The sequence below is a fragment of the Choristoneura fumiferana genome, chromosome 9, assembly GCF_025370935.1.
Source record: "Choristoneura fumiferana chromosome 9, NRCan_CFum_1, whole genome shotgun sequence".
NCBI classification, from domain to species: domain Eukaryota; kingdom Metazoa; phylum Arthropoda; class Insecta; order Lepidoptera; family Tortricidae; genus Choristoneura; species Choristoneura fumiferana.
The window spans coordinates 11923622-11947918 of NC_133480.1; the positions used below are offsets into that span (position 1 = coordinate 11923622).

At 37.0% G+C, this 24297-nt stretch overlaps 1 protein-coding gene across 1 annotated transcript in view; it reads right to left on the bottom strand.

Moving 5' to 3' along the window:
* Positions 1 to 266: 266 nt before the first annotated feature.
* The window catches only part of LOC141431507 (fatty acid synthase-like), a 56530-nt gene continuing 32499 nt past the window's right edge, over positions 267 to 24297 (bottom strand). Inside the window, exons 25-39 of the mRNA XM_074092694.1 lie at positions 15359 to 15477; positions 13035 to 13185; positions 12783 to 12963; positions 11553 to 11662; positions 11302 to 11466; positions 8268 to 8443; positions 6066 to 6215; positions 5757 to 5975; positions 5574 to 5682; positions 5086 to 5239; positions 4848 to 5001; positions 4623 to 4770; positions 4356 to 4532; positions 2956 to 3064; positions 267 to 2646 (exon numbers count right to left, since the gene is read on the bottom strand). Coding sequence (XP_073948795.1) covers positions 2000 to 2646; positions 2956 to 3064; positions 4356 to 4532; positions 4623 to 4770; positions 4848 to 5001; positions 5086 to 5239; positions 5574 to 5682; positions 5757 to 5975; positions 6066 to 6215; positions 8268 to 8443; positions 11302 to 11466; positions 11553 to 11662; positions 12783 to 12963; positions 13035 to 13185; positions 15359 to 15477 — 2769 coding nt within the window. The 3' untranslated portion in view covers positions 267 to 1999. The remainder of the gene's footprint in view (positions 2647 to 2955; positions 3065 to 4355; positions 4533 to 4622; positions 4771 to 4847; positions 5002 to 5085; positions 5240 to 5573; positions 5683 to 5756; positions 5976 to 6065; positions 6216 to 8267; positions 8444 to 11301; positions 11467 to 11552; positions 11663 to 12782; positions 12964 to 13034; positions 13186 to 15358; positions 15478 to 24297) is intronic.

Genomic DNA, 24297 nt, shown 5'->3' on the forward strand with positions numbered 1-24297 from the left:
CATTAAATATTACTGTACTGCTTTTAGTGATCAATAAAGGATATTTGCATTGTATTGTATTTTTTAGCTATTTTTTTTGTAAGCTTGAGCCAAATCTTGAGATAATTTTATTTATTAAAAAATCGGTCAAGTGCGAGTCGGACTCGCGCACTGAGGGCTCCGTACAAATTTGTATGTAAATAGTCTCGAGAATTTTTCCCGTTTTATTAGATTGTTGTTTCCTCTAATATACCTATACAAAAAAATACAAAATATTTTATTGGTCTCAATTTTTTTACATTTTATTTTTAATATATAAAATAGAAAATATTTAATACAATGGAAAGAGAAAAATTAATAAACAAAAACATTTTTTTTAAATTATTGTTCTAGGATTCGAACTCGGGGCCCCGTGCACCGTAGTCACTACGCCGCCTTGATCAACGCAGTGTCGAAATAAACCATCGCTTTCGAACGAAATAAGTTTGTAATCAAAAAAATATATTTTATTTGTGATGGAGCAATAAATTAGCGATTTTCGTTTTTTTTTTCCTTTACTTATGCTGTAAGATCGGAAGTCTTACAGAATTTCATGATTCTAGGTCTACGGGAAGTGCCCTATAGGTTTTGATTCTAATGCGAAATGTATGAAAAATAAGGCTCAAATGGTCGTATCTTTTGATTGCGTTAATGTAGAAGCTTTATTTTTTTACAGCTTCAAGGGCCGCATGCATAAGTATTAGGTGTTAATTTCAACTTGATTCCTCCATGCGTTCCCGAGAAAAAGGTCTTGACAGACTGATCGACACAGAGACGGACAACAAAGTGATCCTATAAGGGTTCCGTTTTCCTTTTTTAGGTAGGTACGGAACCCTAAAAATGATGATACCTTATTAATTGGTTATTTTAATAAATTATTAACAATAAATGTCAATCCTTGTTTATTATATTGAATACCTGATTTAATCTAGGCAAATAAGAGATTTAAAAGTAAATACACATTCACGAACTATGTTTTTCTTATATGATATGATAGCCAATAATAGTAGATTATTGTCGTGGCCTGGAAGTAGGCAATTGCTGGCTGAGTATGAGTATTAAACACGAGCTTGCGAGTCCGTTTAACTAATACGAAGCCAGCAACTGCTATTCCAGCCGAGACTAATATAAAGCTTTTCTCAAAAATGGTGAATAATTCTGAAATAGAATAAACTTTTTCTCAAAATATATTATAAAATTTAATTTTATTCGAATATTTTTCTTATGCTTTCCCGCCTTTTATCATTAAAAATAAACTGCAGGTGTATTTTTCCACCGAAAACACCACAAGCTATTTCAGACCCAATAGAGTAAGTCCGGAGTTCCAACAAAATATCTGATACCGGCCAATAGACTTGGCTGTATATATACGACTTGTGCCAACATTACCATGGCCTTTTTAACTTAAAAAAAAAGTGACTGATTGCAGGCGCGCTAATTCATTATTTTCGAGCTAGCGCGCCTGCAATCTTTTTAACTTTTTAATTTTTCGCTCACCATAAACTATGCACTTCACCTTCTGATATGTAAAGAATAATGTCAACTTTTACGGACATTTTTAAGAAAAAGAAATAAAACCCACTGACACATAAGACAATCTCTTTGCTGACCATGGTCAGCAATATTGTATGAAATTCCATTACCATCCTCTAATTTGAAACTAGAACGAATCTTCAATAAGTGCTACACAAAGACGTACTGGGCGTTATATTATCACAAAGATAAGGACGACATTTCCTTGGATGTTTGAAAAAAATAATATACATGGCAATGCATGATTACTAAAAGGTACCTAGTAAGTGAACAATTGTACCCAATGTTGCTATTTAATTTAAACGCAATCGAAGTTAAAAGCAGAGTAAAACTCGAGCATGATCTCATTTTCCCCTCGATTTGTCTATCTACCCTCTTCGTACTCGAATATGAACGTCTCAGGTAAAATGGCTCGTTTTATGCTCTTCTTGTACAGAACGTATGATTATTACTTTTGACTCTCTTGTGAGGCCATGAACTCAACAGGATTTTCGATGTAAGTATCTAATAAGATTTTGTTTTGGAACTTTTCTAATATTTGTTGATCGAGGTTTTGGTTGATGAAGGCGGCGACGCGCAAGTCGTCGGTACAGCGCGTGAGCGGCGCGCGCAGGTCGTGCACTCGGAGAGTTTGCCGCGAGTAGCGCTGCAGCGGGTGCGGGGCGGCGGCGGGCGCGGCGGCGGCGGCGGCGGCGGCGGCGGGCGGCGGGGAGCGCAGCAGCACCACGCGCGACTGCAGCGCGCGCGGCTCGCGCTGCGCCTGCGCCCGCGCGTGCTGCCGCGCCTGCGTCACGCGCGCGTACGCCGCCTCGATGAGCGCGCGCGCGTACTGCGACGAGTGCGCCACGCGGCCGCGCAGCGCGCGCACGCTCGCCTCCACCTTCTCGCGCCAGCTGGACGCGTCGCGCAGCGCGGCCTCGAGCTGCGCGGAGCCGCCGCCGCCCATGAGCGCGCACATGTGACGCACCACCGCGTCCTGCAGCGCCTGCTCCGAGGACGAGGATTCGCTCGCTGTCGCCACACGCAGCTGCTGCTCCAGCTCCGACAGGTACTCCTCCGGCCCACCGCCCAAACAGAACACTGTGCCGGTCATCCCTGCACAATAAAAAACGCGTTTTATACAATGTACAATACATTATAGTATATTTTTTTACTCCTATACATACTATTATCTGTGATTGACTTAATCACGAACACTAATTTGAGAACATCTCATCAAAAGTGCCTAAGTAAATATTATCCCTAAACAGTTGCTGACATTACAATATAGCCATATTACTACTCTCATAGTTTCTATGACTTCTCCATACTGACCCATTTGGATTGATCACCCTTTATTTTTAAATCGATTTCATAATATGTAATTAGGTTTATTCCTTCAACATGTATATGAAAAATATGAACTTTTTTTATCATTATCTTCCAATATCGAAGCCATCTCCAAAGCCATCGGTACACCCATTTCGTACCCTAAGAGATAGAATCTCTTGGATGCGATCTTCGTCAAATAAATCTGTAAATTTTGGAATATAGAATAGAGTATAATAAATTAATAATAATGAATCCTCTTATAAATATTTTGTTTAGGTATGGTTTAGGTGAAAGAAACTATGTAATAAGAATAAGAATAGTTTATTTGTCAAACATAGGTACAGATGTAGAGATGATAAAATAAAAAAATATAGAGCCCTGTATGTTTTGCCACATGGCGTGCAAAATTTCAGTTTTTTTTCTTTTATAATTGCATACATCAGTCGAAGAAAAAAAGAAAAAAAAAACAATATAAATATGTCATATAAAAAAAAAATAATCAAAACACTATAAAAATAAATTAAAAAAAGTCCATCAAAATTCAAAATCATAACATTAAAACAATATTAATAATTATAAATTGTCATCACTTAAAAATTCATTGACGCTATAATAACATTTATTTATTAGTAACAATGACATTTTTTTTTAAATTGCGCCAAATTCAGTTCTTTAAAAGAATCTGGAATTTTATTAAATATTTGAGGTGCCATCCCTGTACATTTTACTTTGTTACTTCGCGACTACACGTCGCGTGTCGCGTGCCGTGCGTGCGTGGTTGCAGAGTATCAAGGTAAAGTAGGTACATACTATTATAGTAATACTAACTATTATAGTATTCTTTGATGAAAGTCTATAGTTAATTTCCGCAAAGTAACATCTGCATCAATTAATGACTGAAAGAAACTGAATTGGGGTTGAATTGATTTGTGGTACCTACAGACATAGCAACAGATGGCAGACACCGTAAACTAAAACAATTCTTCACAAGAATATTCAAGCCGTCTTACTTAGATGGCGCGGGAAATACCGCGCGTGTTGCGTGCGGTAGGTACATTTCCGTCAATATCTCTGATTGTATAAACTCGCACGACTATTCTCGCACCGTCTACATGAATGTCCTGATTAACTTGAGAAATCACTTGTAATGCGCATTATAGCGAATGTTACATTACAAGTAAAAGCTCACAAAATAAACAGGAACGTTTTAGCGAACATTCTAGCGAGCGTTGACGCGAGTATTCACGCCAAACGACGTAAAATTTGCTGAGAGCTTTTTGCCAAGTATCCGTCAAACAATAATAAAAATTTTGACGAGCATTTACCAGACCGTTCCATGGAATGATCGTGTAAATGTTCGTAGCAATGTTTGGCTCTTTTCTTGGCTCGGTTCGTTATTTAGTTCTTCAAATTTAAAAACGGCATAATGCTCATGTTCTGTGATGATCAAGTGTATGATCAGGTTTATCAACACGTTTTCAGCTGCAACGTACCCTAGCAAACCTCTCAGTCATCTCTTGAACTGTCTCATTGGGATTGTCGACACCTGGCTGCAGCACAATCGCTGGCAGTTTCAACCGCTCACACATTAAACGGAAGCGGCCATGGTGGCCTTCGAGGCCCGGTAATATGCAGAGTAACGTTTGCTTAGCATCAAACTCGTCGTCTCTCTACAAGAAAATATTTATCAGTTATAGGTACAACTTAAAACATGAATTAATTAGTAAATTATGCCATTGTTATTTAAGTCGTTAACCTACCTGTTCACTGTTATTGTATTGAGTACGCAATGGCACCATATCAGCCGTGGCCAGTAGTTCATCGGGATCAACATACGAGAATATCGCATCTAGACCTTTTTTAGGCGAGTAGTTGGATTCTTTTAATTTATTTTCCATATCTCGTATTCTATAATAAAACATTAGGAACGTCATTTATTATTATATTATTTAAACCTAAAATTGTTAATGCCACTAAATACTTACCTCTGTATAGTCAGAAAAGGTACTTGTTTCTCATCGATTTGTATATTTTGCGTGGCCCTCAATAAGGAGGATACAATACATGCATTATCAATATGCATGCCTAGGTCTTGCAAAGTGGCATTTTCAGTGTTATCTTTCAACGATACTTTTATCGCTGGAAGGAAAAGTTTGATAAAATATTTGAGGTCTGAGGTTACATAGTAAATCAAAAATTTTGCAAACGCTATACTGTACCCACCGGCCGCTGTAAGTATTTGATGTAAAAGTGAACTCATTTCCTTTGCCAGAAGATGAGCTAAAAGCACAGGTTGAGACGATCGTAAACCTTGCTCTATCACGTCTATGAGTTCGCGATAATTGACTGGGCGTGACGATTGCCCGCTGGCATCAACCTAATAAAATAATAAAAAAGCACGTGAGTCAGGCATGGGATCGTTCAAAAATCATATCTACTTAAGAAGCTAAACTAGAATCTCAAATCTTTCGTTTCACAGCACAATTAGATACGTATATAAATCCTGATTCCTGCACTTTTACAACGTAACTTAATAGTGACAAGCAATGATATTAGTTAGGTACACATATTTATAAACAACAAGGCGATAGGCATGATAAATGAATGGCGGTTTGCGTGCTGTCGTAAATTATTTTTATCGCAGAGATCGTTGTCTTACTTGTGTCAAGAGGCATCGTGATTATTGCTGCCCGAGAAATGCTTTTATTTACCTTTGTTAGCGTTGGTGCAGAAAGCAACATTGCTGGTAGTCGGTCTATTGAACGTGTGAGGCATATTTGTTCTCCAACAGAGGTGTCGGAATTTATTACTGCAAAATATCTGAAATTTGAGCAAAAAAAAATTACTCACATCACAAAATTATCTTTATAAATTAGTCCAGGACGAAAACATACTTAAGTGATGAACATAATTTTCTTGAGGCCGCGTCCAGGTTCGCAACCAGAGACTGGTAAACGTGTCTTTTCTGGTGAGTGCCGCCGCAGGTAATCAATATAAATATTCCCTCTACGGGGCCCATTTCCAGACTTTTATTTAGCATATTAAATGCGGTTTTATTATTGGAAATGTCTTCTGATGATATTTGCACTTTAACGTTAAGTTTTTGCCATGATCTGTGTAAAAAATGTTATTATGGTTATGATTTACGATTTTTCGTTCTCATGTGAAAAGGTAGATATTTATTGTTCGTAAAATATTAGTACTTGAGTGCAAGGCTAAAGCGCGAGTCAGAGGCTGTGGAATGCAGATGTAGGGTCCTAGCTCCTCGCTTCACCAGTCTATCAGCTAGCTTTAGTGTCAGCCCCACGTCGTCACATAGAACAATCTGGCAATTGTCAGGAGAGCAAACGATCCTGTAATTTCAGAGTTAGTTAAAATCCACTTAATTTCAGTTATTTATAAAGTTACATAATAATATACAAGTAAATAAGCACTGTAACAATTGTTAAGCGACAATGATAGGTACTCATAGCGCCAATTCACATCCCTGCAAATAGCATGCTGCAAAAACGTGTTAGGTTTCGATTGTAGTTAAGTAGGTATTGCAATGTTGACCACTACGATGTGGGTGGATATTGGAGCGTTTCGGCAGACTAACTAACTTTATTTTTAACTTTTAACTTAACTTTGTCTTCTTTTATTATTTTTATTAGTCAACGAGGAAAAGCTGCCACCCTTATGGGCACTTCGTTCTTTAATTTCTTCTTTATTATTTCAGAACAAAGATAGTTCTTACGCCTTTTTTTCTTTGGTGGTCATAAATGCCTTATTAATTTTGCCTTAATTTTATATCAAAAATGTCTTTAAATAAATAGACAGCAATGAAACTTAAACGTGCAACATTGCTGGAGAGTTTAGCGCTATGACACACCATCCGTTTACAGCAGTGTATCTAAAGTAAAGGCAGCCTCGTGTCGAGCTGCTGCCTCAACCCGAGGCAGACGCAGAGGCAGCGTCCACTCGATGGCATAGGAAAAAAAAGCGGCCAAGTGCGTGTCGGACTCGCCCATGAAGGGTTCCGTAGCAGCAAGTAACATAATATAAAAGTTTCCTTTACTTTACGATTTATGACGTATTAAAAAAAAGTAATTACTAGTCTCGTTCAAACCAATTTTCGATGGCAGTTTGCATGGTAATGTACATCATATATATTTTTTACCTTTATCATTCTCTTATTATAGAAGTTACACATTTTACCACTTTGGAAGTGTTTCTCGCGCAATATATTCAGTTAAGAAAAAACTGATATTAGAAACCTCAATTCAATATCATTTTTTAAATTAGATACCCCACACGTATGGGTTTGATGAAAAAAATATATTTGAGTTTCCGTTTTAAGTATGGGGAACCCTCAAAATTTATTGTTTTTTTTCTATTTTTGTGTAAAAGTCTTAATGCGGTTCACATAATACAGCTACTTACCAAGTTTCAATAGTATAGTTCCTATAGTTTCGGAAAATAGTGGCTGTGAGATACGGACGGACATACAGACAGACAGACATGACGAATCCATAAGGGTTCCCTTTTTTGCCATTTGGCTACGGAACCCTAAAAACATTTTGATCTATGCCATTTAGTGGTGCCTATTACCTATTTATTGTTGTTACTTGGGTAGATTAAATACTGTATTGTATTTTATGTTTTAAAAATATTGGAAAATGTATGTGAAGTCAGTTTTTATATACTACTCAAAAGAAAATAAAGGGACGGAGTTTTATTGGTAAAACGAAAATACTAATAAATATAATTCTTTATAACATTCCTTGGCCAAAAATGGTTTTATGAATACTACATACACAATACAAATACTTTTAATTCAATTTAAACTTATTTAGATAAAAACGCAAACGTATTTTAGGGTTCCGTAGTCAACAAGGAACCCTGATTGATAGTTTCACTATGTCTGACCGTGTCTGTCCGTCTTTCTGTCAGACCGCGGTTCAGAGTTCAGAGACCGTTAGTACCTACTAGAAAGCTGTATTTTTTTCCCCGACGAACCCTATAGTGTGGGATATCGTTGGATAGGTCTTTTAAAACCATTGGGTGGTTACTAAGACGATTTTTCTATGCAGTGATCTGTTTGCGAAATATTCAAAGTGCAAATTTTCATTAAAATCGAGCGTTTAATTTCATTTTACCGGTGAAAATCAAGTGGCCCTTATTTTCTTTTGACTATAGTATAACAACAATATAGGTAACCTATACCCATTGACCTATGGAACTTAAAGTTTGGTGATAATGTTTATTATTACGTATGTTTTTATTAAATCAGATTTTGTCTTTGAAATCCCCTAACTTTCGGTTAAGCCAAAGTCGAAGCTGAAGGGGCTCACAAATCGATACATGGCGCCAACGAGAATGGCGGGAAGGTTTTTCACCGTGGGCGTGAGCGATGTTTGACGTACCTGGGTTGCGCCGGCAGCGGCGGCGTCGGCTGCAGGCGCAGCAGCACGCGGCCGCGGTGGCGGCTGGCGGCCAGCAGGCGGAACGCGCGCGGCGCCTCGTGCGGCGCGTACGCCACGCGGGACAGCGGACGCACCACGCCGCGGCTTATACCCTCCGATATCAGCGACTGCAGTTCCTGAAATTGTGATACTAATTAATTGCCGGTTAACTAGATAGTCATAGGCCCGCAATGTCGAAGTTCTCATGACGATCCCCATAGTGCATATGGGAACCGAAGCGATACATGCCATTGCTTCCGCCATGGTACTGCTCTGCTTTCAGAGCAGGACATGAATACGTGAGAGCTAAAGGTACTGCACACATGCTAGTTACTAGCATGCTACTATTTCGGAAATGCTACCTACTAGCATGTGTCCTCGTCAAACTGAACAACATTTAGTTCAGCGACTTTTAAAAATAATGGAGTCTGAATTTTCCTTTTTACATACAAATTAAATACTGCTATCAATGTACGCCATCACAAACCGCAAACTAAATACTGCGCAGCTAAATACTGCAAACAATAGATAACCGTTTTTTCGGTTTATGTAGGTATTCATTTCAAGTTTCTTTCATGAATTTCGGCAATAGATCGAGGTAGAACGATTATAGGGCTATAATAAGGAGCGTTTTAAATGCAGCTCAAACTGTGTACCATGTGTTTATGATGATCGCTAACCATGGTTTTATGAATATGGATATCAATTAAAATTCTACGAGACGAGATAAACAGTTGGTATTAATCTCACAACTTATACTGAGCGGCAAAAAATCTGGCCCTTATATTTATGCAGTAACTAGCTTTTGCCCGCGGCTCCGCCCGCGTGATATTCGGTTATCGCGCGCTGTTCCCTCGGGAATTGTGCATTTTTCCGGGATAAAAAGTAGCCTATGTCACTCTCGGGCCCATAAACTACTTATCTCTATGCTAAAAATCACGTCGATCCGTCGCTCCGTTACGGCGTGAAAGACGGACAAACATACAAACACTTTCGCATTTTTTAATATTATAAGGGCTGTTTCACCATCCATTGATTAGTGTTAACTGACGGTTAAATGTGATGCCGTCTTCGTTTATTCGAACAAGACAAATAGAGACGGCATTATTTGGCTTGAGTCGGTCCTGAACTAAGAACTAAAAAGAATGATTTCCCATCGCGGACCGAAAAGAACTAGTTCGTCGTAAACGATCTTAATCGGTCTCGGTCTCGGTCCGCGCTCCTTTGGCTCCGGAGCTAAAACGGAGCGGGAGCTGGGATTGAGCGAGTGAACGAGGAAACGAATAGGTAAAGAGCGGAGCGGACGGCATGGCGATGTGAACGAGACAAATAGTATTATTTCAAAGCGTATCCTGCTCATGTGCGTGAGAGACGCATTTATTTTACATTGTACATTGTCCGCTTGTTTGATGATACCAAAGAACCATAATTAGAAACCCGGTTAAACGAAACTACGACAACAAATGAATGATTGTTTTTATCTGATTATAACGTTATATTTTTATTATACTCCTTATTTTTTAATATTCCGATCTTTAGCTCCCAGTTCAGTTCATGACCGATTCGAGTCTAAACTCGTTCCCTTCCCTTTCCTTTTCCCTGTTTCGATCGGAGCCGCACCTCGGAGCTAAAGGAACTAAAGGAACTAAAAGACCGAACTAGTTCATTTGACCGATTGACCGAGATCGGAGCGCTCCCTTTAAAGACCGAGCGGGCGCAACTCTACTAAGTATGGATAGTATGGATAAGTAAGGTCAGGGTGGCCAAATCCGTCAGCGGGGCATTTCCGTCTAACGGCGTTTGCGGCTATTCAAACAACAGTACACGCTTGCTCACTCGATCGGTAAAGCAGAGAGAACATTTTATACCCACAGACAAAAACAGATGGCGCTGTCTAGCCAGTGAATGGAAAAAAAACTGTTTTTAAAGTTTAGTTGCGCTCCGAACTCGAACGCGAGTGTAGTGTGCTGTTGTGTTTCGTGACGGTGCGATGAGAAAATGTAAGTTTACGGCTTACTAAGTATGTTTATTATATAGTTCGATATGCATGCTTGTTGGTAGTTTTACAAATTTTCAATTATAATCTGTTGGTGAGAAACTATGGGTGGTTGAATATTGGTATTAACGAAATGATCGAGTAGACAAATCCGTCAATTGTGAAATGGGCAAAACCGTCATCTGCCGGAATTTCCCTATTTCATATGTTGCCAACCTTTTTGATTTGACTTAATTAAGTAATAATATGACAATTAACATTAATACGATTTTAAATTAAAAGTATTGTTGCAAACATAAGGCTGGACCTTACTCAACAGTGGCGCTAACTGGTGAGCACAATAACAGCCCATTATTTAAAAAACGTGTCAGTTGACGGATTTTCCCTAGGGTTCGGGAATCTTTTTTAAAAGGTTTACTACTCCTGATTGTAAAAATAGGCCGGAATTGCCCCAAAAAAATATATTTGCCAATACAATCTAAAATAAACCTTAAATTGAGGTCGCTACAGTTTAGTTTCGAGTAACAGTTCAGCGGTATTTGTTCACTTGACGTATATGTTTGTAATACGTCACGATACAAGAAAAATCGTAGGTTGACGGAATAGCCCCAAACCAACGGGAAAAACCGTCACCTGACATGTTTAAAAAAAAAACGTATTTAAATGACCAGCAGTACTAGCAATTTAATATGAATACCTGTATATAGTTAAATAAATATTTAATCTATTACAGTGATCAGGTTTATTAAAAAGTAAATATCATCTTAGTTGTGACCAGCCAAAGAGAACTTATCAAAAAGTATGACGGAAATGCCCTCCTTGACCTTAATTTTGTATGTAGTGTGAACCAAATTTTGTGCCGCTATCAGAAAAATGAAAATTTTAATAGTGGATTCGCCATGCAAGTACTTTAAGTAGATAGGTAGGTAGGTACTCAAGTTATCGAAAACTTCTTTTCACTACCTTTTTGTCTCTGACTTTCTAATTTGTAGAACTTACTTTTAATGTTCCTCCGTCAGAATTGTCAAAAATTGAAGATAAATCAACGACCATGTATGATTTCTCAAAACCCAAGTGCTGCATTCCAAACGAGAAGTTTTCGTTTCGTTCCACATGGTCAATATCCAACATAACTCCTTGGGGTGAACAGCATGTTAAATATGCCTGTATAAAGAAACATTTTAATTTAAGTACAACAAAAGTAAGTATAACAGTTTAAACAATAGGTACCCAATAAAAATAATTCTTACATTCTTAGATTCTCCTTTCCCACAAAAGACTATCTGACACCCTAGGCCATGGGTCGTAGTCAGTACTACATCCGTAAATGATTGGTCTCTACAGCATATTACATCATCGGCTAAAATGCAAAAGTAAAATTTACAGAAATACATGTTGTTATTGGTTCGCTATAGAACCAAAAAAAATCACTCTATCATTCAATGATGTACCTATATGTAAATATTTTAGGTATATTACAAAATAAATAAACACAATTGATAAACGTTGAGATATAGGTATCGTACCTTCGGCAGAACAAAGGCATAATTACACTTTTTTCATGAGTTATCTTTTCGATTTTTGGACAATCATGCCCTTGTACCATCAGCCAAATAGGTACTGGTCTATCAATTTTTTTTTAACAAGTTCCTATCAAATGAACTTTCAAGTTGACAGACGTCTATTGGCATTATTGTTTTTTTTGACATGCAAACGATTATCAACTTTAGTGTGGTAGACCACATATTTGGCTGATGGTACACGCGAAGATACGATATGTACAATACAATGAGTCATTTTTGTGTACAGAAAACAGGTACACAGAGAGAAAATTACAAGGTAAGCATAGGTGGCCATATCGCTTAAGAGCGATCTCTTCCAGGCAACCTTTTTACAGAATTGCATCAACAGTAGATCAGAAAATTAAAACGCAACAAAAACACATCTACACTTATATACACACTATCGTACTTATAATACACGTCTAAAATAAATATAGGCAATGGGATAAACAGCCACATATAAATAAATAAATAGGATAGTAGGATAATATGTACCAGTGGCGTGGCGTAAACATTTTCGTTAGGCAAGACGGAGGGTGAGAGAAGCGTGTTTCAGACGGAACTCCTTGGAAGTAGTGTGTAGGTATATCAATATCAAGTAAAACATTTAGGCAACCCGGTGGGTATAGAGTTATAACGACGATACGCGACTGATATTGTACAAAGACGAACTGATCCCTGACTAATTCTTATGATGTACCTATTTATGGTTGGTAAGGTACGGTCAAGAACTTTAATTCATGCCATGAGCCACCATGCAAACTTTTTAAAGGAAAGGAAAAGTCATTACGACTTTCCTTGTTAATTAATGCGATTTCACTATGACGTTTACTGAGAAATGGTTCTATGGTGGCTCATGAATTAAATTCCTTGATCGTACATAAAAATGTTGTTCTAGTGCATTTGCACGTAAATTACATGCGTACCCTTTTAATTGCGGAAGTAAATTCAGCAAAAAACGTTTTTTTAACATATCACTGACAACCACGAAAACACGGCACTCAGTATGCAGTGCCAGCGCTATAAGGGCTTGTCCTAATGCGCCTGCACCTCCGCTGATCAGAATTGACATACCAGGCATTAGTTGGGTTTTTATAGCCTATAATAACAATAAGAAATTAGAAAACGTCAACATTGAAGAAGAATTAGTTGTTGGCGGCAGAAGCTTACGAGGCAGTAATAGGCGTGCGCGTAGGGCAGCGGCACGGTGGCGGCGTCCTCGAGGCTCCAGTGCTCCGGCACCGGCCACAGCAGCTCCGGCCGCGCCGCCACGCGGTCGCTCAGCGCGCCGCCGCGCACCAGCCCCATCACGCGCTCGCCGCTGCACACACAACACACCACTACTGTACTAACTACCTACATAACAGCATTCCCAAACAGCCGTGCTGAAAAAAAATTTGTGGCACTCTTAGTGCCACTTAAAATTAGCGGTTTACTAATGATTTGGCGAAAATTATTTAGCAAATTATTAGCTCCCAAACTATTTATCACATATTTTTATTTAGGCGAAATGTTATTTCCCAACTCAACATTTGGGAATTATTATTTGATAAATTATTATGCAAATTATTACCTGGGATTTTTTTAAGATGTCTTTTATGTTTTGGTCAAATGTATTGATTGGCATACCTTAACTTAGCAACATATTGAATGGCATACAACCTACTTTCCTAGTGGCAGTTATCCTGGCTGCTATAAAAAAAAACTAACATCGAAGGCTAAGGCGGGAGCAAAGCGGAGCGTAGCCTTCTGAAGCTAAACTATCTAAGTAGCTTCTGCTCCGAGCCGTCTTGCTCGCTCGCACAAATTTTGAAGTAAAACTTTGCAATATAAAAATTGGCCAAATGTTATTTGACAATTTGTTATTCGCCTAAGCCAATCATTTGCTACATAATTATTTGCCACATAAAAGTGTGATGAAGTAAAATTTTGCAATATAAAATTGTTGCGAAATAAGAAAAATGCGGAGTAAAGTTATGCCAACGAATTGTTTGCCAAATTTAATGAAACTTTGGCGAAAGATTGATTGCTAAGTGAAATTTGACGAAACATATTTCGCCGAAAAGGCAGTAAGTACACCAAAATTAGCGCATTTAAATAAGATTTCAAATTAGTACAATGATACAGAGTAGATGACATTACACAAAGTATTACTGACATTGTCCATATCCACCCTCTTGAGCCAACGACACAATAAGGCAATGTTAATTATAATTTACAGAAATTATTATTCACATTACAGATGTTAGCTTTTTAGTTGAATATTACCTATTGAACTACTACGAAATCTTAATGCGCATGCGCATGTTACAGAAACTTGTACTTCAGGTCTCCTTGCTTTTTTTTCACCATGGCTGTTTGAAATTGCTGCACAATTTTTACAGTCTTTGAAATTTTTATTTTTATTTTATGAATATATTATAAGAAGCGTTTTACTTTCTTGAAGTGTATTTTAGTGCGGTTAAGAGCGTACATACTAACTTAATCAGGTGTCGTTTTCTAGTATTGAAAACTCTAAAGTTCTTAAAACTGTGACCTGTGACTGTGGTACACAAAAACAAAAGACTAAAGGTTCCACATTTACCGAAGTTAAAAAAAGTTGAAGCTGGCTCTGTTTATGTTAATCCCGTAAAATTATTCCAGTAGCATATAGAATACTGACTGCGATCCTCGATCGATCTCTTGTAACTCGTTAGGATTACAGCCCCTCAATGTCATGCTACGTACCGGAATAATGTAATTCATTATAATAATGCCCACTTTAAATAACCTACCAGCCGTGACGATATATCCACTACTAGACGGACATCGACGGTACTGTAGATCTCTTTAAATTAATCCACAATATTTCAGTAGGTGCGTAATATGTAGGTGTGGTGATCGGGTTATTCCCACCTGTTACCACCAATTTTTACCAGTGGTAACAGCTGGGATTTTTTCCCCATCTTTTACCACTAAAGTACCTAGTGGTAACTCTGGAAAAAAAACCAGTAGTTACCACCAATTACTTTAGTTGTAACAGATAGGACAAATATTCGCGATAAGATAAAATAACTCCATAAATATTGAATAGAATAGAACCTTTTTTAATATGTTGACATGACAATAAACTGCTGAAAACTAAAATGAATGTGGTGGTAACTAATTAGATTTTTTTCCCATGCCATATATACCCACTAAAGAAATTGGTGGTAACTACTGGGGAAAAAAAAAAACCAGTTGTTACCACCAATTAGTTTAGTGGTAACAGGTGGGAATAACCCAGGTGATTGGGTCAGCGTGACTGAATAGTTCTTTAAATACATTTCGAGGTTTTTTTTAAATTGTGGTTGACAATTGTTTCCGTATATTGGCCGCTGTTGTAAGCGAATCGAGGGAAAGACGTGACTTCATTCAGTGAAACAAACCCAACCATCTGCTGAAACATTCCGAATTAATTTTAGGGGACTTTATTGTGTATGTGCGGATAATGTATATTTATATAGATAACTTACTTCACAGTCGTACCACTGAAATCCATGCCGAAAAAGCTTTTGCCACTAATGCTATCATCACTTTGAATATATCCTTGAGCTCTTTGAACGTCATTTGCATTTAGTCCAGCGAAATGAACCTGTCAAAAAAATTTAAGACAACCTTGTTATACTAGCTTCAGTTACCGAAGTTAAGTACTATGTATGTAACGAAAATTTTGAACTTGATTTTCACCGAATTCTTATTAATTACTAGCTTTTGCCCGCAACTTCGTCTGCGTACATAAATATCGATATTTACACAATACTCCATAGTACCTAATGAGATTTTCTCGGATCAGACTTGAAAAGCTCACTTTCTCGAAACGTACACTTTCTCTAAAAGCGCACTTATTCAGAAGGACGACTTTCTCGGAACGTTTACTTTCTCTAAAAGTGCACTTCCCAATAGGTTTCTCACTCTCTCTCTGAAAGTGCATTTTTTCAAAAAGTGCATTTTTCCAGATAGAGCACATTCTCAGAAGATATATTTTCTGAGAAGGTGGACATTCTCAAATCATGAACAATCTTTACTGCCTATTAATAAATCTCTAAATTTAATAAAACTGGGCAATCTCGCATGTCGAGCCAAGCTCAGTGTAGGGTTCCGTAGTTGCTCAAACAAACTAATGTACAAAGTAACACCTGTGATGTTCCAGCAAAATAAATAATTTCATTTCTCAACCGTCACAATAGGTTCAGAACGACGACGCACGACGACAGACGCATATGTTTGAACTCTCCGAGCGATTATTTACGTCACTGTTGATTTTGTCGAAAAATAGTACCTATTTGAAGACCACTACCATTTTTCTAAGACCTATTTCACGACACCCCACACAGTGGGGTTGGAGCAAAAAAAACACCTCAATGTGACAGGTAAACAAAAAAAAGTAGTTTTTTACCATTTTGTCAGCGTGAATACACACTCAAAATCAAAAGTCAAAGTCAAAGTCAAAATATCTTTATTCAATTTAGGCTATAACAAGCACTTATGAATGACAAAAAAAATCTACCACCGGTTCGGAAAAAACTCTGTTGAGAAGAATTTAAACAGATTTACAATATTATTAAATGATATCTATACATCACAAGTATTTAACACAACTTTATTTTTAAACACAGTAGGTTCGCTATTTGAAGGGATCGCTAATGCGGATCGGGATTATTTCCAAATATCCCTGTCCATGATATAATCATTAACTTTATAATACGCCTTAGATAGTAATGTCTTCTTGACATTAGATCTGAACTTTGTATCTGTTTCATTTATAAGATTTTTTGGAATTTTATTATAAAACGTATGCAATTTCCCAGAAACGACTTTTTGGTTTTAGCCAGTCTGTAAGATGGCACTTTAATCTTCCCTGTGTTTCTAGTAGCCTTTGGCTTATCGACGTTAGTGGGCAAATCACATATGTTCTTCCTTACATACATGGTTATTTCAAAAACATAAAGCGACGGCAGGGTTAGGATACCGTTTCCTTAAAAAAAAGATCTTAAAGATTCACGCGTCTTCAAATTACAAATTGCTCTAAATGCTCTCTTTTGTAAGATAAAAATTGACTCAATGTCTGCAGCAGATCCCCATAAAATAAGGCCGTACGAAATAATGCTATTAAAGTAAGCAAAATGTCGTTGTCGCATCGGTTAGCTGCCGTATTTTCCAAACTGCAAAAGCGTTCAATCTACCCGCGATTGCCGTGACGTGAGGTCCCCACTGTAGTTTAGAATCGAGCGTTTTTCCTAAAAATACTGTTGATTTTACAAATTCAATAGTTTGACCATTTTAACTTTATATTTTTAGGAACTGAAGTTCATTCTTCGGAGTTTTAACAATCGGATATTCAAAAAAATCGATATTTTTAAATTCGTAAAAATAAATTTCGTGTTTTTAAGTAATCGGAATTATATGTCTTAGGAATTGTGAAAATCGGAATTAGCAAATTCGGAATAAAATATTTTGGAGTATTTGGGTGTTCCCGTCATGAATATTAGGTAAAGGTACCAAAAGAGTTCTGACACAACCATAATCTACATATAATAATAATCTAAATGAATGAGTGAATCTTTAAGATCTTTTTTTTAAGGAAACAGGTATCCTAACCCTGCCGTCTCTTTATGTTTTTGAAATAATCATGTATGTAAGGAAGAACATATAGTAGGGGAACCCAAGAAGGGATTTCGGGATTTACTAAAGCGCGACAGATTAATATACAGGGGGATACCTTGTACCCGGTTAAGTCCTTCCACCAACTATGAGCCCCATATACATGGCCGCTCGTCAAGGATAAAGGATCAGATTAGTAAAAAAAAAATCATTATCCGAAATTCCCGAGCGCGTCAGATTAAGGTAGGATGACTTAATTACATACTAAAACGTGTATATTCTACTAATCTGACAATTTGAGAGTGACGTAAAGAAGGGGTAGGGCTAGAAAGTTGTAAAAAAAAACGTCATCTCGACATTCTCGAGCGTGGCTAATTTTTTTTTATTTTGAAGGGAATTCAAGAATTACGAAAAATATATAATCTGACGGTTTCCACAAGTCGAAATAACAAACATCCATCGATAAAGTTTAATGCGTGCAGCTACGTGATGCCTATATTCCCCTCTCCGCGTTTCTATTCCTCTCTCACTCTTTCTCTATCTATTACTCTCTCACTCCGTCCCCACTCTGGTTTCTGTTGCCATGACCAGGGCATGTTAACGTTACCAAATTCACACTATAAGTAACGTTGAATAACGGTAAAAAACATAAAAATACCTAGTTAACGTTATTTTTACCGGTAAATTTACTTTACATTGTAGGGCTCGTTAACGTTACCCCATTCACATTATTATAAAGATACCGAAGTAACATATGGGTAATATTTGCTATGCTACCGAGTCTTGCCAATTTAGCGATTTTGTCGCTAGAACTAGCGACTTTTGCTTAAGTGTTAGCGACCAAAAAAGGTTTTGATGACTAATATGGTTTAGCGACTGATCTGGCTAATTTTTAACCGACTACAACCCAATAGGTCTCTATGACGCTCGAGTAAATCCCGATTTAGCATCTTGGGCTCCCCTACTAATATGTGATTTTCCCACTAACGTCGATAAGCCAAAGTATACTAGAAACACAGGGAAGCTTAAAGTTCCATCTTACAGACTGGCTAAAACCAAAAAGTCGTTTCTGGGAAGTTGCATACGTTTTTATAATAAAATTCCAAAAAATATTACAAATGAAACGGATACAAAATTCAGATCTATTGTCAAGAAGACATTAATAACTAAGGCGTCTTAGATGAATGATTGGTCTCGCGCGCTCGCTCGACTAGATACCGCCGGCGTACTTGTCAAATGCGGCAACAAATAGTACGCCGAAATCGGCGTACCTGAGCCCGAGGCGAGTCAGCCGCTTTGCAAACTGTGCGTAATGTGCTTGTCCCGAATTTTGTTAAATTTTGGTCATAAACCGAAGTAAAATGCCAGTTTTCGCAGTGAAACTGTTTAAAAATAATACTACAAGAAATAAGAAGGACACTGGGATCACATACCACCAGTAAATATCGTATAATTTCGAAATTACAAAATAAAATAACATGAACCCTAAACGCCATTCTGTGTTGCCGCGTACACAAGAATCTAATTCCCCGTGGTTGAGATTTTAATAAATTGAATTTTATTGTTATCATCATTAAATTATGATAAATTTTAATAACTTATTTTATTTAAGTATCTATTACGGGAAACGAAAAAATTTTTTTTTCGTATTTCTACCCATTTTCCTGAAATGTTAACTTTTTACCCGACTGCCCGAAGGAGGGTTATGTTTTTTCAAGCGTATGTATGTAAGTATGTATGTATGCATGTACCTATGTATGTATATTTTGTAAACAATTATTTTATTTTAGTCTTAATTAACCTGTACATAATATTATTATTAGGTTTAACAATAGGTGCAACGTGTTAAGCACGCAAAACTTCTTAGTTGGTGACTCAGTCCATGAATTTTCAGTAATAATTTGTAAATATTGAATGTCCTTAAATATATATATTTTTTAATTAAATGTGAGGCCTGATCATTGATATACCTACATCATACCTACCATTTTTTTTAAAGAAGAAACCTACGCCTAACCTATACACAAACATATTAATACATTCACTCTTAATTACTTCTTAATTTCTAAGTATTTCCCAAGATACATTTTGTAACCAGTAACTTAATAGACCACAGAATAATTTATTTTCCCAATAACTCGGGTAACAGTGGAGCAGCTGGCAACACAATTCGTCACGCACACTAGCATCCTTGCAAATTGTCTTACACCGTTCTTACGCACACTACAATATTGAGTTGCCGCATTCACGAACGTTTTGTTTTTAGTTAGCGTGGTATCTAGTCGAGCGAGCGCGCGAGACCAATCATTCATCTAAGTAAGGCGTATTAATGATTATATCATGGACAGGGATATTTGGATCCGCATTAGCGATCCCTTCAAATAGCGAACCTACTGTGTTAAAAATAAAGTAGTGTTAAATACTTGTGATGTATAGATATCATTTAATAATATTGTAAATCTGTTTAAAAAATTATATACCTCGTTGAGTTTCTTGCCGGATTCTTCTCAACAGAGGTTTTTCCGAACCGGTGGTAGTTTTTTTTTTGACATTCATAAGTGCTTGTTATAGCCAAAATTGAATAAAGGTATTTTGACTTTTGACTTTGAATGAAAAGCAGGAAATGTTATTGGCCCGAAGTACCTACAGTATTCCGATTATCAATTTTCTGAAATGATATCGCTAATTCGGAAATATGACATTCGGCAAAATAAACTTCGTGGTTTTAATAATCGAAATTTTGATTTCGAATCTCGAATTAATATCAATCAATTTAGATAAATTTACCTGCATACTTAGGTTAGGTTAGGTTAGGTTAGAATTGAGACAAGGCGCGAAGCGCCATAATTGCGCGGAATAGGAGGCGGAGCTCCGTCAACCTTGTGTCACATTGCTGAAAATCAATAACAGTAAATACTGTGTTAGGCTAATCTAACCTACACAGTGTAAGTCGGGATTTATTATTGATCGGTGTAATGATATTCGGAATTTTGAAAATCGGTATTTTATTAATCGGAATTCGTATTTCTGACATTTCGGATTATTATTGAGTCGGACTTTTTATGGTTCGGTTAATTAAAATTCGGAATTTTGAAAATCGTTATTTTAAACATTAGGTATTTTTAATTTTCGGATTTATAAAAATCGAATTTATGAAGAATCGGAATAGTCATATTAGGAGTGTTCCGTACTTTCTTCTATTTTTAATGCCTTTCTTTATTTGTTTCGCATCGTTTAGCACTATTAGCACATACAAATTATTCATTCTTATTTCTAAACGTTATTCTTAATTTGTAACTGGAATGATGCAATTTGAATTCCGAACGAAGCGCCGCGCCAGTGCTGCCCTCCTACGGCGGTTTAATATGGCTGTTATTAGCAAGCAACTTCGAATGGCGGCACGCACGTCCCTAGAAATTAATTCGTTTCTGTTCTTCTTACAATTTCTCCTGAAATCCTGAAAGCTTCATTAGCACCGCAGTGTTTATATCTGACCAGTTCAGCCAGTGACCTATGGAGTGACAGACGGGGGCCCCCAGGAAACCATCAGCTCGTCGAATTTGGTGAGTTCGGATATTGTATTATTCCAGGCTCCTTCATATCATTTATTTCTTTCTTACATAAAAAGTTGGTCCTTCGAACCGGATAGGATCGATATATTGTGTGTGCTAATAATTTCAATTACATTACGTACTTAATTTAAGAGTACAATACGATAACATTTTCTAGAAAGTACCGACTTGCTACCGTCTTTGAAGTGTGTTTTCTAAGATAAGTTCCGATTTAACTATTGATATTCCACCTAAGACTCTTTTTATAAGTGGTTAGGTAATCAATTAAATCATTATTTCCGAGTGTTACATCGTAATTCTCAATTTCCATTTTTATTTCGAACACCGTGCGGGTAACTCGCTCGCTGCCCGCCACGACGGCGCCTAGTCTAGCGTATAAGCGCGACGCCTGAGTTTACGTGGTTATTTCGGTATTTTAGCATTTTCGTGCTTAATACTATTTCATTTCAATATTATAATAATAAGTGTGTTCTTTCGAGCATTACATACAGGGTGTCCCAGAAGTACCACGTCACAGTGACACCAGAGGTAGGCCAGCTCAAGAGGAACCTAACCAACCTAACATGACCCCAGTAAAAGTTACACGGTTTTCGAGTTATTAACGAAATAAAGATTTTTGGGGATACTCCCCTTTGTCTTGACATTTTTAGTACCAGCATCGACATGGAAAGCTTTTAATAACAGTTTTTTATGTGTATCGAATCGTGAATAGTTACTTCAGAAGTGTAGTGTGTTATTTTGTCAGTAACTACCGTAAAATGCTGAAAAAAACTTAATTAATCTTGATTTAAGTTGTCTCAAAAACATGAATTTCAACTTTAACCATCTGCCATGAAAAAAATTACTAGAAACGAAACAAATAAAGAACGTAAATAAATTAGACATGTTATGCAGATTCAGAAATGGTATGACACATGTATCTTACTCCAAGAACATTAGACATTCTTATCACTTTAGCGAAGCCCTATCGAACCAACTTAAAACTGGAACTCCGAAAGCAGTCCCTGCTAAGTGGTACAAAAATGCTGTGTATAGCGATAGCTCATCTATTATCTGATACAATTATTTTGCCAAATGCACGAAGGTTAAATATTAATATTTGTCTACCTTTTCAAGGCTAGGACCGGATCCTAAAGAACCGGATATAACCTAACCAAAAAAAGTTTCAAAGTTCAATATTTCAAAAGCGGCTGAAACGATTTTGATAGAGTATGTCTTAGAACCATCAGTAGAAAACCTGCTTCTAACTAAATAAAAAAACGCATTCAAATCGGTTTACGCGTTTAAGAGCTACGGTACCACAGACAGACAGACAGACATAGCGGTCAAACTTATAACACCCTTATTTTTGCGTGGGTGGTTAAAAACAGGTTTATCTTTCATTCGTTTATTGGATTAAATTTAGTTCACAATAAATGTTCAAATTGTCTCCCATGGACTCTCTCATCTTCTAATAAACCAGGCAGGTCGTTTTGCAAAAACTGTAAATAGTTTCTACCATTAAAAATAGGAGGCAACTCGACCGGTCTCACAATTTGTCCATTATGAATTCCAGTCCACAAATTAATTTTGAATTGGTATTGGGACCGATCTTCTCGTTCTTCATGTGTATGTGTTGGTTTTCTGTCTGCCAGCTTGTGTAAATTGAAATATCCATCCCTTTTGCAAGCCGATTCTTCAGTCCACAATATTTCATTGAAATAAATTGGGTTTTAGAATATTTTTAATAGGCTTACGTTTGGCCTCAATCTCGCTTGATGGAAGGCGAAGATGAGGCCTAAGATGGTACACGTTTGTCTAGAAGGTGTCTGTTCACTTTGACCTTAAAGATGTCCAGATTACAGCGTTAACCAAATAATATTACCTAACGTTTTAAACTTTCATTCATATTCATAATACCACCAACGGGACTTACCACGCTTACACACACGAGTAATATTTACCTCGACGTTTCGCCAACATTACAGTGGCCGTGGTCACGAGTAGACTGAAGTGTGGGGTGTCAAGTCTGCTAGCAGCGCGAGTCCTTCGAACTACCCTGTATTTTTGCAGTGTGGAGGAGGAGGAATTGAATGAACACACATTTCTAGTATAAACGTAGCTATCATAAGGTCGCGGTTAAGCAAAGCAGGTGATTGTTTCAGTTCATTAATATAAACCTCGGCAAAGTAACGCCTGATTCAATAAATTAGTAGGTAATGTAACATGTTTTTACTTAACAGTGACGGCTTGCGGCATCAGCAAAGTGATAAGAATGCCTAATGTTATTTCAGTAAGATACATGTGTCATACCATTTCTGAATCTGCATAACATGTCTAATTTATTGGCGTTATTTTTTTGTTTCGTTTCTAGTAATTTTTTTTCATGGCAGATGGTTAAAGTTGAAATTAGAATTTCAACTTAAATCAAGATTAATAAAGTTTTTTTCAGCATTTTGCGGTAATTACTGACAAAATAACACACTGCACTTCTGAAGTAACTATTCACGATTCGATACACATAAGAAACTGTTATTAAGAGCTTTCCAAGTCGATGCTGGTACTAAAAATGTCAAGACAAAGGGGAGTATCCCCAAAAATCTTTATTTCGGTAATAACTCGAAAACCGTGCAACTTTTACTGGGGTCATGTTAGGTTGGTTAGGTTCCTCTTGAGCTGGCCTACCTCTGATGTCACTGTGACGTGGTACTTCTGGGACACCCTGTATATTTGCGCACTACGTGGTAAATAATTAATTATTATTGTAATATTACTGCCGCTCCAGTTCAAATTTCAAATTTCATTTTTTTTTTCAGTTTTGTGACGCAAATATTTCGCCACTAAAATTATAATATCTGCATAGTAGTGATAAATAAATACGCATTATTGCGTAATAATATTTTCAACTAACAAATACATTTTTGTTAATTTTTCTTATTAGATTTCATACGCTATGGAGATCGAGCAATTATATTTCGAGCGAGACATTCAATTGAATACTTTACAAAAAATGGCAGATTGTTCTGAATCAGATGAAATGCAATTTCGTTGTAGAATAAAAGAATTAAATTCAATTAAAAAAGAATTTCTTAAAATTCAGGTCAAAATTGAAAAATCTTTAGCTAAAAGTAATAGTTTTTCTAAGGAGGAACAGCTGACTTTTCGCAATAAGTTCGATGATTTATACTATCAGGTTCAAGTGGCAGCAGACACTTACAAGATTTTGCAGCGTCGCAGTAGTCAGACCGGCAACAATAGTG